The 17470-nt window shown below is 41.2% G+C and overlaps 1 protein-coding gene across 18 annotated transcripts in view; it reads right to left on the bottom strand.

Annotated features, from left to right (window-relative positions):
• The window catches only part of CAMK2D (calcium/calmodulin dependent protein kinase II delta), a 120829-nt gene that overhangs the window by 48793 nt on the left and 54566 nt on the right, over positions 1-17470 (bottom strand). For all 18 annotated transcript variants that reach the window (XM_084204133.1, XM_084204123.1, XM_084204134.1 and 15 more), the window contains exon 5: positions 3997-4051. In XM_084204133.1, the coding sequence (XP_084060259.1) occupies positions 3997-4051 (55 nt within the window). The remainder of the gene's footprint in view (positions 1-3996; positions 4052-17470) is intronic.

Below are 17470 nucleotides of genomic sequence, written 5' to 3'. Positions count from 1 at the left end.
CTGACACTAAACATTTGCTCGGTATTCACAACCATTGTTAAACGATGAAAAGATTAAAGCAGGAGCAGAGCAGGTGAATTTCAGTGACAACCAAAGGAGCAGTCAGCAATTGCCATGCTCTGTCACTCTGAAGGATACCTTAGGAACGGCTCTCTCAGCAGAGCTGAATGGCCACAATGAAGGAAGGCGGCACAGTGCAGGGCACGAGGCGAGGAAGAACCTGGCTGCACGTTCTGAGCCTCTGGGCAAACCACGACAGCCGTGCTCGTGGCCTTGGCTCACTGAGTGTCCCTGAGCAGGGTGCCCCTGCAGCACTAAAGGTCACGGGCATCACAGGGCAGGACAGCCTGCAGGCTCCAGGAAGCCACTCCCACACGACTTGGGTCCTGCACCATAAAGCACGTGACCAGGTGCCAAGGTACCACCTCCCTGCAGGATGCAAACGGGGATGGATCTCAATGCCTTTCTGACACAGATATGTATCTGGATCCTGGGAAGTCACATTTCATGACAGGCCATTCATTAGATAAGCTCTGGTAACTTGCAAGATACAACCTAAAAGCTACTGGTTTATACAAATTGCTATGGTTCTTTTGTGAGTTTTGAGAAGAGCATGCTAAAGTGGCAACAAATAAAGCACATGGGTTTGTTTACACAAAAGACGTACAAGCAGCATGAAGCAACACCAAGGCACTCCACACCACTTTGAGAAAAACTGCTGGTTTATGTTTGCAAATATAAGAGACTAATTAGAAGAAACACACACATTAGCACAGACAGCTAGCTAAACCAGACTCTGATGATGATCAGACTGGCATGGTTTCCTCCTGGCTTAAATTTACTTCTTCAACTGCTTTGATAATGGAACTGGGAGGAAGCATCTTACAGTGGCCATAGACTTATTAAATTCATCTGTGGCCTTTCTACTTCTGAAACAGAGGCCCAGGCACTTACCTGAGGCAAACACTGTTTTCCAAATTAGGCTATTTTTTTGTATTTGCTATTTATTCTACACAATACGGGCCCTGCACTTAGAATCTAAAAGCAAGGCCAGGATTCTTAACGTGCCAATTGTTGCATCTCATCAAGTGCATTAAAACGGGAGGCACTGAAAATAGAGAATCTCATTGACTTGCACAAGAGAGTTTTCAAGTGCTACAGCTGTTTCCATTCAGATACAGCAATTAATACTGACAGAATTGATTGGATTTGAACTCATCTAACATCATTAAGACTGAAGACAGTCTCACTCGTGCTTAGCAACTGAAATGGTCCAACAGACGCAAATTCTGACTGCAGCTGCCTTAACCAATAGGGAAGGGGAGCAAAAACTTCATTAAGTCCATTATTAAATTCATGAAGTTCATTGTTCAATACCCATTTTCTACATGGATTTCCAGAGACTCCCACCTTCCCATTTGACAGCAGAACTGTTCACCCAAAAGCACAGAGTACATTCAACACTGTTTCTTTCTCCAGATAAAAGCACAGCCTGAGGTACACAAGTGAAGCAACAGGCTGCAGACATCCCTGTGGCATTTAATCCAAAGAGATTATCAGAAATTCAAACCAGAAAGTAACAATGATTGTTTTTTCCTATCCACAGAAAGGGCAGTCTTCCCCTTCACTTTCTTACGTGGGATGAAGTCTGAAAGAAATTTCTGAGGAAACAGCCGTACCAAATCCCACACAGTCTGAAAGAAATCATTAAGAAAATGACACGATGGCATGTGTGGGTGGAGCGACAGTGTTACACCACAGTCAGGCTCCTGCTGAATAAAAACTAAATAAAGAAAAGCAGGTTCTTGGCCTGTGTGTTCAAGAAGTGCATACAGTACCTTTTTATCATGGCAGCTCATACGTACTTGTCAACAGGGCAGTAACCACATGTTTGTAAAAGCTGAAGTTCCACTAATAAATAATACTAGTGAGCATTAAAGCAGTGATTTCTTAATATGAATGTGAAAAATTAACTGTGAACAGGCATTCCCAGTAATTCAGCAAAAGTTTCTCAAGAATGCAACCTGTTGCTTCTCCAGAAACAATTATCATTCAGCAAAGTCACTGCCTCTGCCATTTAGAAATTTTCTTTTTTGCAAAATAAATAATTTTTAAAAACTCCTCAAATCACATGGCCAAAACATAAAAGCTTTATATAAATGTTTGAGGCTGTTCCTCTGCTTGTCCTGAAGGGGACTAACAGGGAACAGAGAAAGTTCTAGCCAAGACAGAACACTTCCTGTGGAATCTAGTTTTCTGCCAAGGCAGTATCTTTGGGTTAGGCATTAACATTTTACTGCAGAACATAGGCTCCTATTTGCTTCCCTGCTATCAAGATCCAGATACTGTTATCTACAATTTTGAAGCTGTTCAAATGTTCTAGTTCACATCACAATCATAACCCCCTGAGATAAGTCTGGCATTATTTATTAAATTTAAGGCAGACCTAGACTAACTGCAATTATAGTATGGGACAGTTTCTCACAGTACAGCAGTACAACAACAACAAAAAAATAGCCACTGGTTTTTAAAAGGGATGTTGTCACTAGAACTAAGAATTTTACATCCACTTCTTGGAAATGTTCTGAATTAAGAAGCTTTTTCCCATTTTGCATAGAAAGATTTCCTTTGTAGCCCTTAAGGGAAAAAAAAGCAAAACAAACCCCAGTGCATGTCAGAGAACAAATAGATGTGTTGTGCCCTGGAGCCATTTCCAGGCCAACAGCCACAGCACTTACCTGGGACAGACACAAATCACACACAAGCTTCTGTTGAACCCAGTTAGGATTTGAGTCCTGAATCCTGAATACCTTCACTGCAGAGAGACTATTTAATATTTCTGTATTTCTAGTCTGAAATCTAGCGCTGAAGAAGTCTCTACAGATTTCTTTAAAATAAGTTAAGTCAGGAGGTAAACCAGAATGTAACTTGGAACATGAAAGCACACGATTGCTTGTGTGCAGGAAGATTCAGGCTCTAACTTAGCCATGCTGAATGAATACTTCTGTTTGTATGCTTAGAAATGAGCTATATTCCATTGCTGGGGAAATAATGTATTCTCATTCTAACCAGCAAAACCACGGGGGGGCCTAAGGAAGGGTAGGTGGGTGAGTGTGCTGTCTGCTAAACCATAAATTACCCTGGAAAAATTTACAGTTCAAAGAGATAATTTTACTTAAGTAAGTCACTTTTGCAATACAATCCCTATCATTCAGGTTTGTCCATATCCAAAACCATAACCAGTAACTTTTCAAGAGAGTGGCAAAGTTTGCCCATGCCAGGGAAGAATGAGGAAATGAGTTTCTCTTTTCAAGTTATGAGCCTGAGACATACAGTTCATGCTGTCACCATCCCTGCTTCCACTAAAAACCAAGCTCCATACAGGCCCAGTCTCTACATGAACAACTCATGGGACCTAAATTCCTGAAGCAAAAGAGAGTATCAGTAGGAAACTTCCTTTCTATATGCTAGGCACTTTACATTCTGAGTGCTGTCAAAATGAACCAATTGAAAGCAGTAAGATATCATTCAGGAATAAAACACTTAAAGAATCTTTCCTCTCTAAACTCAGGCTTACCTTTTTAATCCAGCAGTTGAGACTTTCTGTAGAGAAATTAGTGTTCCACATGCTTTTTTTAACCTTTCCCATAGACAACTGGCTTGCAGCAAATTTTTTTTTTTGAGTCTATCTTTGCTTCATTTTGGCAGGCGGCACACAACTTTTACTTACATACCTACACTTTATATTAAAATCCACTTCACCAGTAGAGTTTTACTAGTTTTTATGGAATAAATGGAATCCTTACAGCAACACTTACAAAGGAGTTCTTGCACATGCAAATGACCCGATATGTTCCTGTCTTTCCAGCTGTTTCCATCTATTTGTGCAGCTCATGGCACCAGAAGCAGGCATTTATCTCATGAGCTTGCACTTGCATCTCCAAGTTAGAAACACCCATCCCCAACATGCTAAACGAATGCAAAACAAATACTTACAAGTCAAAGACTAAGTAATGGAATCCTTCTTCTGATATGCTGTCATGGAGCCGCACTATGGAAAGGGGGAAGAAAAGATAAACACCAGTCACCTTTTCCATGTCTTTGATGGCTGTTGTTGGTTTGGGGGAGAAGGTGGGGGGGGCGTTATAATTCTACTGCAGAGCTGGTATTGCACCTCTGTGTGTTCTCAGCTGTGGGTTTTGGGGCTTCATTTTAAATTCCCTACCCTCAGAACTGCCTTTTCTGTAACTCTTACTTTCCTACAGTCATACTGCCTTTTTCTCAGCAGTATTACATCTTACAAATTGTAAATAAAGCAAGATGAGGAAAATCCCCCCACAATTAGTCACAAATTCCAGCAGAGTAACAACCTTCCTGGGCTTGTTAACAATTTCTCACACGTCCTGTGAAGAGTTGCAAAGAGCGAAATCTCCTGGCCAGCGTGGAGCATCCTAACTAAGCCCCCATGCCACGTTTCCACACCCCTCTCTGTGCCCAGATCTACAGCTTTCCCTGAAAATGTGCTCCTCAGCTGCACCATCTTCCCTTCGGATTTTAAGAATTCACACCACATCGTGGTGCAACTACGAATTCAGTCCTGTGGTTTTCCTTAATTACTTGAAATGAAATTGCAATTTCCAAAGGTAATACAGGAAGCCTTGTCAAGTAGTTTGATCCAAATAATTATCACTTATAGAATCAAATGAAAAAATGAGGGTACCCTGAAAGTGATCTGTGTTCAAAGCTGAGCTGAGCAACAAAGTGTAAAAGAAAAGAATTTTCAGATCTCCCCAGATGGTAACTTTCTGTATTAATAATTTTTTATACAGGACAAATAAACATGACTTTTTAACTTAATAATATTTAGCCCAGAGAAACATCTTGTGTTTACACAATACTGAAGAGAAAACCAGCTCTTGGCTGACTCAGTGTGCAGAGCTCATGATGATTCAGAAGAGCCAAGTAGGTCTAAATCAGAGTTTGTGGTTTTGGCTGGTTCTGTATTTCAGATTACTCCATGTTTTTATGAAGGGGCCAGCCAACACCACCCTCCACCCTCCCAAAAAACCCCCAAACATCCCCAAATCAGCCTTCTGTCTGATTGCATTGAGCTGAGTTTGCAATACCCCCAAATGTCTCATCTTTAAAGCAAACCAAATGTGGGCTGAGAGACCACGTACCAGCTTAGAAGAGCACCCTCACATTTCTAGCTGAGGACTGAGACCCCTAAAACATCTGCCTGTTGGCACATTGCTTTGCACAGCAGCATCAAAGACACTACTCATGAGATGGGATTTAGTACAGCCCCTGGGCTAGGTCACAGCTGCTATACAGCCCTTAACCTGTAACATTTGGAGCTCAGTGAGTCTGCTACGCATATACATCTACAAACAAGTTAACAACTCTTTAAGCCTTATACATAGCAAATGATAGTTTTTGATAGAAAAATCCTGTTCATTAAAAAGACTAGTAAGAACTCCAAGCATGGCTTTTTCAATTCAGAGCAACATTCTCCTCTGTCATATCCCTGTTACCAAGAAGGCCAGGATGGCACCCTGGAAAGCTTCTCAACCTTTGGTGTCTGCCTGAAGCAGGAGGTGCTCTCGTTTTGTCATTTCCTTCTCCAGAACAGGACTTGCTTCCAAGTGCCTGCAGAACCACAGATCTGTCCCTTTGGACTAGAAAGTGGCTGTTATTTGAGATGATGGATGATGTTTTGCTCAGCCTGAGGAGCCTAACTCCCTGCTAGCCAAACTCAAGTCTGACACATCTTCAGGGATATCTTCAAGGATCACATTCTTTCTTTTCCTTTCTTTTCCTCCCAAATGCCTGAATCACAGAAGTGAGATGGAACAAATCCTTCTCTAAATCAGGCTCATATGCCCCTGATTGTTTCTGAAAAGGAAAACAGGCTGAGGCAGCTGGGGAAGATGAGAGCTGCCTTTTGGCAAGTGCTTATGCTGGCATCTTTGGTCAATCCAGGCACGTGGTTATGTCTGTGAAGTGGAAATGCCAAGTAAGCAAGGGCAGAGGAGAGCAATCCCTGGTGCGGAGCAAAGGGTGCACCACAGCACCGAGGCCAATCCAGCATGGTCCAGACGTTCTGCCTGCACTCAGCCTGCCATGGAAAAGCCAAGGGACGCTGGAATGACAATTTCAGAAGATACTCACCAAGTTTAAGAGGGGATGCACTACAAGAAGTATTTGTGCAGTCACTGCAGACAGATACAGTTCTTCACACACCCCTATCAGGCAGGATTCAGGCATGACAAACCAAAAGGCAGCAATTACAGAGATTATTCATCCAATATAATAACTCACATCAGAAGCTCACACTGCCATTCCTATTTCTTCAGAGTGACAAAGCACTCATCAGTGGTAACAGGTCCATGTATCTTTTCTGAAAGACTTCAGTTAGACCAAACCATTATTAACTGCAGGTATTTGATCAATGCTCTTATTAACAAACAGGTGAGAGGGCAGCAAGGAAATGGAGGTAGTTCCTTTTCCTCCTGCCTGCTGTGGCCCTGTGGTCCCTTCTCCTCTACTGGGTTCTTAACAGCTGCTTAACAAGCTCAGGCAAAGTCGTTGGTCCTAAGCAATGGAATGCCTGACAGGAACCCAGGGAGCTTACAGCCCTTCCTTTTGGAGAAATACTCTAAGCCCACAAAACGCAGGAACAGACCCACTTTGGCTTCAGCACTGATTTTCACCTGAAATACTTGCTAATCATCACACTGGAAATACCCTAACAATAATTTTAGGGAGAACTCCTATTAGCTTGATTAGCTTCCATTTAGCCATTAGAATGGGCCAGCTCCCGTCTGACTGAAAAGTAATACGATCTCTTTTATGTGACTTTTTCTGCTGAACTGCACTATTTTGTGCCTATCCCACAGAAAACAGCTTGACAGAATGGCCAAATAACTTTATGATTTCCTTTTTGAATTTCTGCCTTTAAAGAAAAAAAAAATTCAAAAAAATAGTATTCCACATACTTCCACTGAAAATCAAATTTTTCCAGGCAAGAAGTCAAGTCAAACAGTCAATAGCCAGAGAGAAATTCTTGATGATAAAGATATTTAACCACATCTAAACCTATTGCCTACAATATTTGTGTGAAACTGCTTGTGATCATTTGGCTAAATTTGGTATCTGAATTAGTTCATGATACAAAGACAAACTATTGGAGAAGACTGAATTTCACACCAAAGTTCTGTTGCATGGTCAGCCCAGCAGCAGCACCGAGGTGCCAGACCACCAGAGATGCTCCCTGGGGAAAACCCTCTCTAGGCAACCCCATTCATTGTGCTGATGAACCGAGCAGAGAAAGGGATCAACACAGCCAATGGTTACAATTGGAAAGACATTGATTTTTCCCTTTGGTCGTAGAGATTAAGATCTGTGGACCCCCAGAGACACCATCCTGCAACTCTGTGAAGTTTGATGTCTCAAATTAGTGCACCACTAGGAAGCTACGGGGCACATTCATCAGTAGCAGGGGTTTAAAATGGGTTTGAAAGTCACAAAAGCTGATGTGATATCTGCTGAAATATGCAAATTACTTCTTCAAGTTTCTGTTTTCCTGCAATGATGAAAAAGGGAAAAGGATGCTTTCCCTCCATGCTCACTTCCAAAAGTACAATACAGTATTTATTCCATAAATACTCTATTATAGTATTTATGCACACCAGCAGTAAAATTACTGAAACAAAGAAACAAACACCCCAAACCAAAACCCCCATACCCTTTCAAAAATGAACTTCATTACTTAATGGAAGGAACTTCATGGAATGGCTTAAGTCAGCTTTGGGTGTTCTATGAACTGGTACCTGTCTGCCAATGGATATGGAATAAAGTGCTGCATTTGAAATTGAAAAGGCAAAATAAAATTTGAAAACAACCCCTCAGTCACTGAAAAGCCATAACCAGATATGGTTTTTACTTGTATTTGAACCACTCAATTTTCCATTTCAAACACGTGTTTATAAGCATTTTCTGCTGTGCTGTCCCTGACAAAGCAAGCTTTGGGCTCAGCAGAATTGTTGGCTGAAAAGCGGAAGATCTGCTGTGGCTTAGCACTGTCAGAACTCCCATCTTCCTGCAAAGTCACCCTTTGCCACTTTTCCTGTTCTACTGCATAAAGCAAAGTGACAAAGGATAGAAAATAAAGTTACCAGTTGAACTTGATCAGAAACTCTGGTGGACACCAGCGCAGGAGCCTTTACAGCAGTACCAAGAACTGAGACCAAAGTCAGCATCCATCCTACAGCTTTTAATCTGGATCCCAAGGGAAATGTGCCAGGATCCCAAGGTAAACACAATAAATCTGCATGAGGAAGCTGAACTGAGCATGCAAAAGTTTGTGACCCACTGCTCAGGAGTGCTACTGCTGGCACTGATCTGCTCCCTTAAAACAAAACAGTTTCACTGCAGCCTCATTCTCAGCACCTCAGTGCTGCACTGTGTCCCCACATCCTCTTTTGAATGCCTGGTCTAAACGGTATAAATAATGTCTGCTGAGCCACCAAACCCCTTAAATCAGTGGTGCATAAGAGTCACAGCTATAGCTCCCAGGCAGGGAACTCAGCACGAAGATGGAGTCTGTGCTGTCCTTACTGCTCCTTACATTCACATTTCCTCTCACACAACACTGCTCTCCTGAGACCACGGAAGCCTGGGGCCCTCTATAATAAAGCTCATCAGGTACAGCAAAAAGAACTTGGCAAATACTAATAAGAGCTGTTACCTAAGAGTCTGAAATATTTAGAGGCTAATCTGCTAAGATTAGTACAGTAGCAATGCTCTAGGGCAGCTGCTTTCTGAACAACACCAAACACAGAGTAATGCTTTGCATATTTAAGAAAATAATCCTCCCCCAATGCTCTCAAACACACCAGCAGTAAAATGCAATACTTACAGTCATTAAATGACTTTATGCAAATCAGCAGTGCTGCGTACACCATTAACAGATGGCCTGTATTCAGCAACAGCAAACCAAAACTATGTAACTCCCAAATTCCTTCAAAGGGTAATCTTTTTATTACAGAGCAAATTCACAATTATTTAGGGCCAAAAACTTGAGAAAAAAAATCCTATTCATCTGCATCTCAAAAATTGGTATAATAAGAAATGATGGGAAAAATTCTAGAAGAGGTTTTACAGCAACTTCTGTGAGCCAGAGAGAAGTTGAATAAGAAGATCCATGTTTACCCCTGAAAGAATTTTCTACCAAGGTTATTGACATAGAAACCAAGAAAGAAAGAAGGATAAATACGAGAAACTTGCAATTCCAATAAACACGTTGTTTCTCTTTCGTGACCAATGAGTGAAATGTAAACTTACGAGTTTTATAAGAATGGATAAAAAGCATGCATGCTAGAATAAAAACAGTTTGAAGCCTTCTGAAAATGGAGTGTGTTGCTTTGTATTTCTACCATCTCAACTATGACAAAAAAAAACTAGAGAAATTAATATTTGGAAATACTGCCTTTTCCCCCAAGGCATTGCAACAGCAAGTGCTGAGTACTACAAACAAAATGCCAAATATTCAAAAAATATTCATTTGTGAGCAAAACCCACCCCATTAAGGCCCTCACAATAAACAACTGTATTCTGATTAAATGGCAGCCTACTGCATGCACGTGGAGAAGTCACTCGGCCAAAGCGTTAACGTTGGCAAAAAGATTCCTGCTACAGAGAAAATGAAAAATTATGTGTCAAAGCAGATAAAAGATCACATTTTACATGGAGACTGAGTGACTCCAGGTACTGATGTCAAAGCAGAGGGCCTCAAATTAACAGCTCTTTTGTCATGGAGACACTCTTGTTTCATTCCTGGTAGGTGAAGACTGACAGTGTTTAAAAATGAAGCTAAATAAGAAAAGAACAAAAAGCCAAGAGGTATTCCACAATACCTAATTCTGTGTTGGGAGTCCCCATGTAGAGAAGTTGAGATAACTGATGCTTATCTCTTTATCCCACAGGCTTTAGTTGCTTTTCAGTGCACCATAACACAGGTGTGTGTGCATTTCTGTGTGCACACGTGCCCAGAGCACTTCTGTGGAATTATATCCTGGATCCAGGAAGTTAAGAGGAACACCTGGAGCTGCACACCTTTAATTATTCACATATGAAAACAGCAGAACTGTATGGAGTTGTTGCACAAAAGAACAGGGAACTAAAATGTACGCCTGCATCTCTATGTCTTCATTTAATATACAACCACATCATTTACTGGGAAACCTTGTGTTTCAGAGTGAGCCAGCTCCTCTTTGCAGCTGAAGGCCTGCTTTTGTAAGTTTAACAAGATGTTTTACAAAGCAACAAAAAGCCTTACAAATGTCATCACATTAAGCCTTATGAGGATAACTGCATGGATTAAAAGCAAGTCTGACACAAATTTTCGCTATGAGCAAACTGATGTCTCAGCTGCCAGTGTTGATGCTTTAAGCACTAATTTTTTAACTATTTTTACATTGATCAGAACATGTAAGAAGAGGAATAAAGACACAAGAATTTCATGGAGTGTTAACTAATAAAAGGAAAAGCTGTAGCACACAGATGTTACATCAATTAAAATTAACAGGCTCAGGAAACCACACAGTGTACTTTAATGGAGACAATGCAATTGCCCAATTTTTAAAAATTAGACTTTATCCCTTTTAATATTTCCAGTGCTGGGAACAGATTTATATAAATAATATGTAGGGCCTACACATCAACAAAATTAGCTATTGGGGAGCTGTAACCATTGGGTAGGACACAGCCTCCCTTCTTGGCTCTCCTCTCTTACAATACATTAAAGACAGACATATAAACAATTTATAAAATGACCACTCAGAGACACATGCAGGTTTATTTTTTAAATGCTCCCCTTCCATGAGGGCCAAGCTCCAAGGTATTTAAAAGCATCAGCTTATGAAAACAAAGTCAGTCTACACTAAATATTTTAAACAGAAAGGAAAGCAGAAAATTGCAATCCTGTGGCATGACTCAAGAGGAACCACAGAAAAGAAACCTCTCACACAGGAGCCAGGTATGCCCCAAGCAGCCTTAGACAATGTTTGCAAAGCAATTAGCACTGTATTTAAGGCACCTTTATTTAGTAACAATTACCTTCAGAAAACCTAGGCTAAATCTTTAAGTCAGTAGCAGCAATAACTACATCTAAATTTCCTCAAACTTTCCAGTCTTGGCCTTCTTGGTTTATTTAGTTTTAAAAGCATTACTTCATCAGAGTAAAGACCATCAAGCAAAACCAAAATCCTCGTGGATTCAAGGCAACCTAGTAAAATTCATCTGGAAGTTGATTAGAAGAAGTGCGTAAAGAAATAAAAAATATTTTAAAATAGCTTTATTGATGTTTATGTCAGATATCAATTTAATAACTGAGTAATAATCCAATTCTTGTATACAATTCTAATCCAGTGACCACTGCTACATAAACATCCTAACAAAAAATATTTGTAATTAATCCCAGCTTTGACCAAGACTGAAAACGTAGCACTTGTATGCACAGTCATGGCTTTTTGGTCTCTCACTGCTTCAGGTGAACAAGGGCTTCTAAAACAGGTCCTTCTGGCAACTGGAAGCAGCTAAAGCATTCTGCACTTCTCCCCCAGTTATCCTCCACATGATTATATTCCACCTTATTTGTAGCATGATGGAAATGTAGCAAGGCAGCTCTCGAGTCTGATGACTGCGTTAAATGCCCTGTCAATTCCCCTCTTTCTGACAGGAATCACATGAAAATTTACCCTCATTCAGTGAGCCACCACCAAACATTGTGCCCCATCTCTTTCCAAAGGCTGATGGAAACAATGATATTCCTGCCTGCTTCTTCCCCCCAAGACGCACAGAATTTTTATTTTACTAATAATGCTAAAAAAAATATTCAGGCTAAAAAATGAAAAGAATTAAATAATTCCAAACCCAAAATCAGCATTGGCTTGAACCACAAATATTATTTTTTTTTTAAAGGAAGTACTTTCAATTCTGTGAGTAAACAGGAATTTTCTAGGGTAAAGCAGATATACTATGAAGAAAATAATTAAAACAGAAGCTATTTCTAGACCCTAGTTGGGAGTGTCCTGGTCACTTTGATGGAATATCATCAATAAATTATAGTAAAAAAGATGCTTTTAACAAACTGCTTTCAGGAGGAATTTAAAAAATGATCATGTAATGCCACAGAGCAAGCAGGCCATTTGCTATTTAATGGAATACAATCCTTAATTATTAAGGATTTCCTTTCCCCCAGCTGTGATGCAAATGGCCACAAACAAAATTCCACTTGGTTGTTCTGAGGCACTTACCCACTCTAAGAACCTGACAGGAACAAAAAGCTGCAACAAATCCACTCCTACAAATAAACACTTGTAAACACGTGCAGAAGTGTCCTCCATATGGACTGCATCTGTTGGGAAGAACATGCACAGAACTCCAGGGTGACCCAGCGTCTCCATGAAAGCGTCTCTGCTCTGATTTCTGCTAAAACAGCTCACAAGGACCTGCAGGTCAATGAGCCTGTAAAGCATCTGCCACAGCAGCTTCCCAGGTAAGTAATAATTGTGCACACAGAAATGTGCTTTTGTCACATTACTCATCCTAGACACAGAACTGCACTGCAAAGCAGTGTTGTAAAGTAAATAAGGGAGACTAATTATGTCTGCAGAAACACATCTCTGACGATTGGAATGAATACCAATGTATATCCAGATGGGGCTTGTCCGGGCTTGTCTAGCCTCTGACACCACACTGCAACATCTGACACTCAGGGTCAAGGAACCCCAACACGCTTCATTGCAGCTACAACAAAGAACCCACAATCATATTTCCATGAGGCTGAACTTTCCATTTCCTACAACAGATAGGAACAAGAAACATGCATCTGGAGAGAAAACCAGACCAGCAAATTCCAGCTAAAGCATTGCTGTCATGGGGGACAGAAAACACAAGTGCACAGGAATTGCCTCATCCAATGCCCAGTGCCAACTGTGGAATGTGAACAAGAAGGAAAAATCCTCTCCTGTAGGCTCTGCCCCATAATACATCTTAGGCACTGCATAAAACAGGCTGAATGCAGTTTTTCAGCATATACATATCTACATGTCAAAATTATCATTACTGTCTTGCTGGTCAGCTGAAAACACAGATGTTCAGAAAAAGCTGCTACTGCACTTTAGTTTTTTATAAAAACTATATATAAAGACCTTGTAAAGAATAAACAACTTTCAAGTCATAAAGTTTATTCTACCTCAAGCCTGAGTAAATAACATTTAAACTGCATTTAACATTTAAAGTTCATTTTCAAATAAAGCTGTCTCTAGGAATTCTTGCCAACTCTCCCTATGGGAAGATGACAAAGGAATATACAAAGGAACTTCATCTGCTCTTATTTCTTGTAGACTGTGGAGTGAGCATTACAAATACTACTTGTTAAAACCTTTGTCTACAAGAGAAAAATGCTCTAGTTTATGTTATTATGTTGGCATAAAATCAAAGTTTATGCTCTCTTAATTCAGCTTAAAACAAAGCATCAGCTAATTTAAACTGAAACAATTTCCCAGTTTACAGAGCAGTAGGTGGCCACAAAGAAATAGTTACGTCAGTTTAAAAATAAATCAGCTTTTGATTATGTTGGGGGAGCTTTTAAATGCAGACAGACCTAAAATTCTACTTCCTATGTGGTAAGTGTAACATTAATTACCACAGTGCAGGAAGTGTTACATCAAACAGAATTGGTGGGATCTCCAAATATTCCAGATTTGCAGTGAGGATCACACACTGCATCACCTTTTCTATGCGAAGTCAAAGCCCCATAAATTACAGGACAAATGTAGCCACAGCCCTCAGTGATGTGGTTATAAACACCAGACAGATCTGAGCTCATTTTGCAAAGACTCATGCAAAATTCACTGAAGCACAACCACCGATTCACTTAATCACAGTAGGTACCATCTTTTAATGACTGTTTATTTGGTTTGGTAACAGGACAACCAAATCACTTGTCCTCCACTCCAGGGATTAAGACAGACTCCAGGCACCTGTGATAGCAGTACTAAGTATCACAATGTGCCCTTGGAATTCTGACTACTCTTCCAAATTAAAAACCTAATTTAAAACCAAAAGAAGTGCTAAGATACCCGATCTTCTCTTGAACCAGACCAAATCTACATTTTCTCTAAATCACTTCTCAGTTATGCTCTATATTATTCCAATGCACAGCAGCCCTTGGAGATCAGAAAATGGTTTATTCTGAAGTGATGGCAGCATTTGGCAGGCCATGGACCTGCTCCAGCAAAAAATTAGTTCCAGGATCATAAAGACAACTTCACAGAGAATTCTGTATTTTGTGGAATTAACTATTACTTTCTCATGTTACACAGTACCACTGTAAATCCACCTTCTTCCTTCCTTTAGCTGATGGGTTTTTTACATCTGTGCAAGCAAAGAAGGCAAAACCAATTCCATAGGACCAGGTCCCCAGATTTTGTGTTACCAGCTTTGAGGAGAAAGACCTAAAATGAATGCAACGGGCCTAAAGCAAAATTATAATGACATCTCTGTCCTTGGTACCCTCTTTCACAACCAGGAATCCTGAACATTCTGAATGGGAGCAATAGGAGCATCCCAGAGACCAGCTCCATCTATACCACTGCAGTTTATCCCTCTTCATTTCTTTATGGTAGCAACAGGGGAAATGTAGGGACTGAGTCTGTTTCTTACACTCAGAGCGAGTGTGAAAAAGCACAGTCTGAAAAGTGTCAAAGCAGGAAAAAGGTTAGGTAACTGGTATCCTGTTTCCATCTGTGTTGTGCTGCAGACAGACATCCATCCATCCATCCAATGCAGTGATCAAAACCTTGCTGTAAGCTGGAGAAGCAAAAGCCTCTGCAATTAGCCAAGCAACACTTGAGCAGTAGGAGCTCTCAGTAAGTTACAGTGTCAGATTGAGTGACTCCAAGTGTCCAGGCAGAGTTCCCATAGTGATCCCACTCCATCTCTATCCGCTGGGCTGGGCTCAAACCCATCTCTATTATGTTCTGGGTGAATGTGCCTTCCCCCTCTATCAATTAACTATCACAGTAATGATGCTACCACAGCTGGAGGCAACTATAAATTACTGTCATTTCCCTAACATGCTTGTTCACCAGTGAGTGATGATCCCAAATGATTCCAAGTGTTTGTTTTACAAAAAGGAGGGAATGCATATTGACTTAATAGATGACAAACTTGAGGCTTATGATGAGAAACTGCCATTGTCTTTTAATCACAGTCTCACAATAAATGAAAATTAGAGAGCTTGTCCTGTCCTGTGGGACCATTTGTAAGATGGTAATTAGCTCAGTGACAACCCACAGAAACTTGGATGGAAATGTTGCAGGAGAGAGCAGAAGCCAGTCTGTATTCACAAACCCAGACTACTAGCTGCAGATGAGATCTCTTTCTAAATATTCCTCTCATTTAACACATCCAGTAACTCCCAAAATACATATATGCTACAAAAGATAGCTGTAAGCCAGTCAGCTGCAATTATGGTTTCAGATCATCCATCAAGTCCTTCCCAGCAAGACTGCACATTCAAATTCAACACAATCCCAGCACCAACACCATTGATACCAGACCAAGTATAAAGTGCTGAAACACAATTAAATAACTCTCAAGGTCACCCAGGAAATAAATGCACACCAAAGCTATTAATTGAACAGCACTACTGGGGTGGTACAATCGCTGAGACACGAGTCCTACTCACTGCTGTGCAGCACAAGGGCAGGAGCTGGGGATTTTTTTTACAATGCAACACCAGAACATCTTCAATGCACAAGTACCAGGAGCAGAGTGTCATGCTTGGCCCAGAGTGGCTGGAATGAGAAGCTGGATGCATTTAAAGGAGACAGACATGTAGAGGACAAACTAAAATTAGAAGCACATTCCCATGGGCAGTCCATGAGAATACTAACACTCTGGTGAAGCCACTATAAAAAGAACTTCCAAATTTGGAAGGTGACTAGGAGGAGAGAGGTATCATTAAACCCCTATCAACTGAAAAAAGCGCCAGCATCAGCAGTTTTGTAGGAGTAGGCAAGTCTCCAGTGCCGAAATCTGAAAAGGCCCAGCCTGAACTGAGCAATTAGGAGCTATTTATTCACTGCCAGTGATGGAGGTTGGTGTTATTTGCAGGGTCAGAGCACTCCCCCTGTGCCAGGATGCAGCAGAAAAGCCAAGGAGCAGACCAGCTTGCACCCTTTGGAATGCCACAGCTTTGACAGATACTCCCAACAGCAAAGCAACAAAATCAGGACGAAAAGTGACTTCTTAAGAGTTAAAGTTTGAAGGAGCAAGGAAAAACCTAAAAGACACTTGAAACATTTGCTACAAGCCATGGCTGGATAGGGGGACGTCTGTCTGCCTGGAACTCACTGGTGCTGTGCCTGGCCCTCAGACACCAGGGGAAGATGAGCCAGGCTGGCAGCAGCCTCTCACACCCTGCCACGCACAGGGACAGGCAGGGGTGACACCCCAGCAGAGAGACATGCTGGGCTAAGCAGGCAGGCTGAGTCCTAATTTACCACGTGCTGTTTCCAATACGTATCTAAGATGATGTAAGATCTCTTACTGAATGGGCATTCCATTAGTAAAGATGCAGAAGATGCATCTTGATATAAAATGCAGAACACAAGCAGATTAGATTTATTCACCTGACATGGCACAGACAAGTTCAGCCTATAAAATGCACTTCCAAATCCACACCTCAGAAGCAAGGAGATGCTGCATTCCAAAGAGTTTGTTGCTGTTTATAGTTTTTAGGCAAATTACACTTTCTTTAGGAATTCATGTCACAATATTTAAAATTTAAAAATGAAAGCAAATGCAATTTTAAGAAAAGAACAAAAACATCCTAACAGGGGTGCTGCTGTATGGGGAATATCCACTTTTCCTTCCAGTACTTGCTTTGCTGGTCAGCAGGGAAGACTGAAATAAGTCTTCTCCAGAGTGCAAACGGCAAGGCGAGAGGCCACAGACACATGCTGGAGTCTAGAAAATCCCAGCTAAGTACAGAGACACATACATTTGTTTATTTATTTATGCAGACAGGAAGGTGATGAAACACTGGAGTGGTGTCTGGAGTGGCTGGGCCATCTCCTTCTCTGCAGTCTCCAAACTCAGCAGGATGGGCTCTGATTTACCTAAATTTACTGCGCTTGGTTTGAGCAGGGAGTTGGGACTGGGTAACTTCCAGAGATCCCTTCTGACTCACATGATTCCATGATCCTTTTCTGCAGAGGGCTGGATAGGTAAGTAAAGCAAGATGTCTGCACAGATGGGAGTAGCCCCACAGCCTGTCTCTCCTAATGAGTCTCCTAGCTTGGTATCACCTCTGGGAAAGGAGCAAAGACACGCCAAGGCTCCACAGTGAGCTCCCAAAGCACCACTCCTGACTTATGGCTGCAAAACAAAACAGGAC

This window comes from Fringilla coelebs (genome assembly GCF_963513975.1).
Source record: "Fringilla coelebs genome assembly, chromosome: 4".
NCBI classification, from domain to species: domain Eukaryota; kingdom Metazoa; phylum Chordata; class Aves; order Passeriformes; family Fringillidae; genus Fringilla; species Fringilla coelebs.
This window is presented reverse-complemented; position numbering and strand designations above follow the sequence as displayed.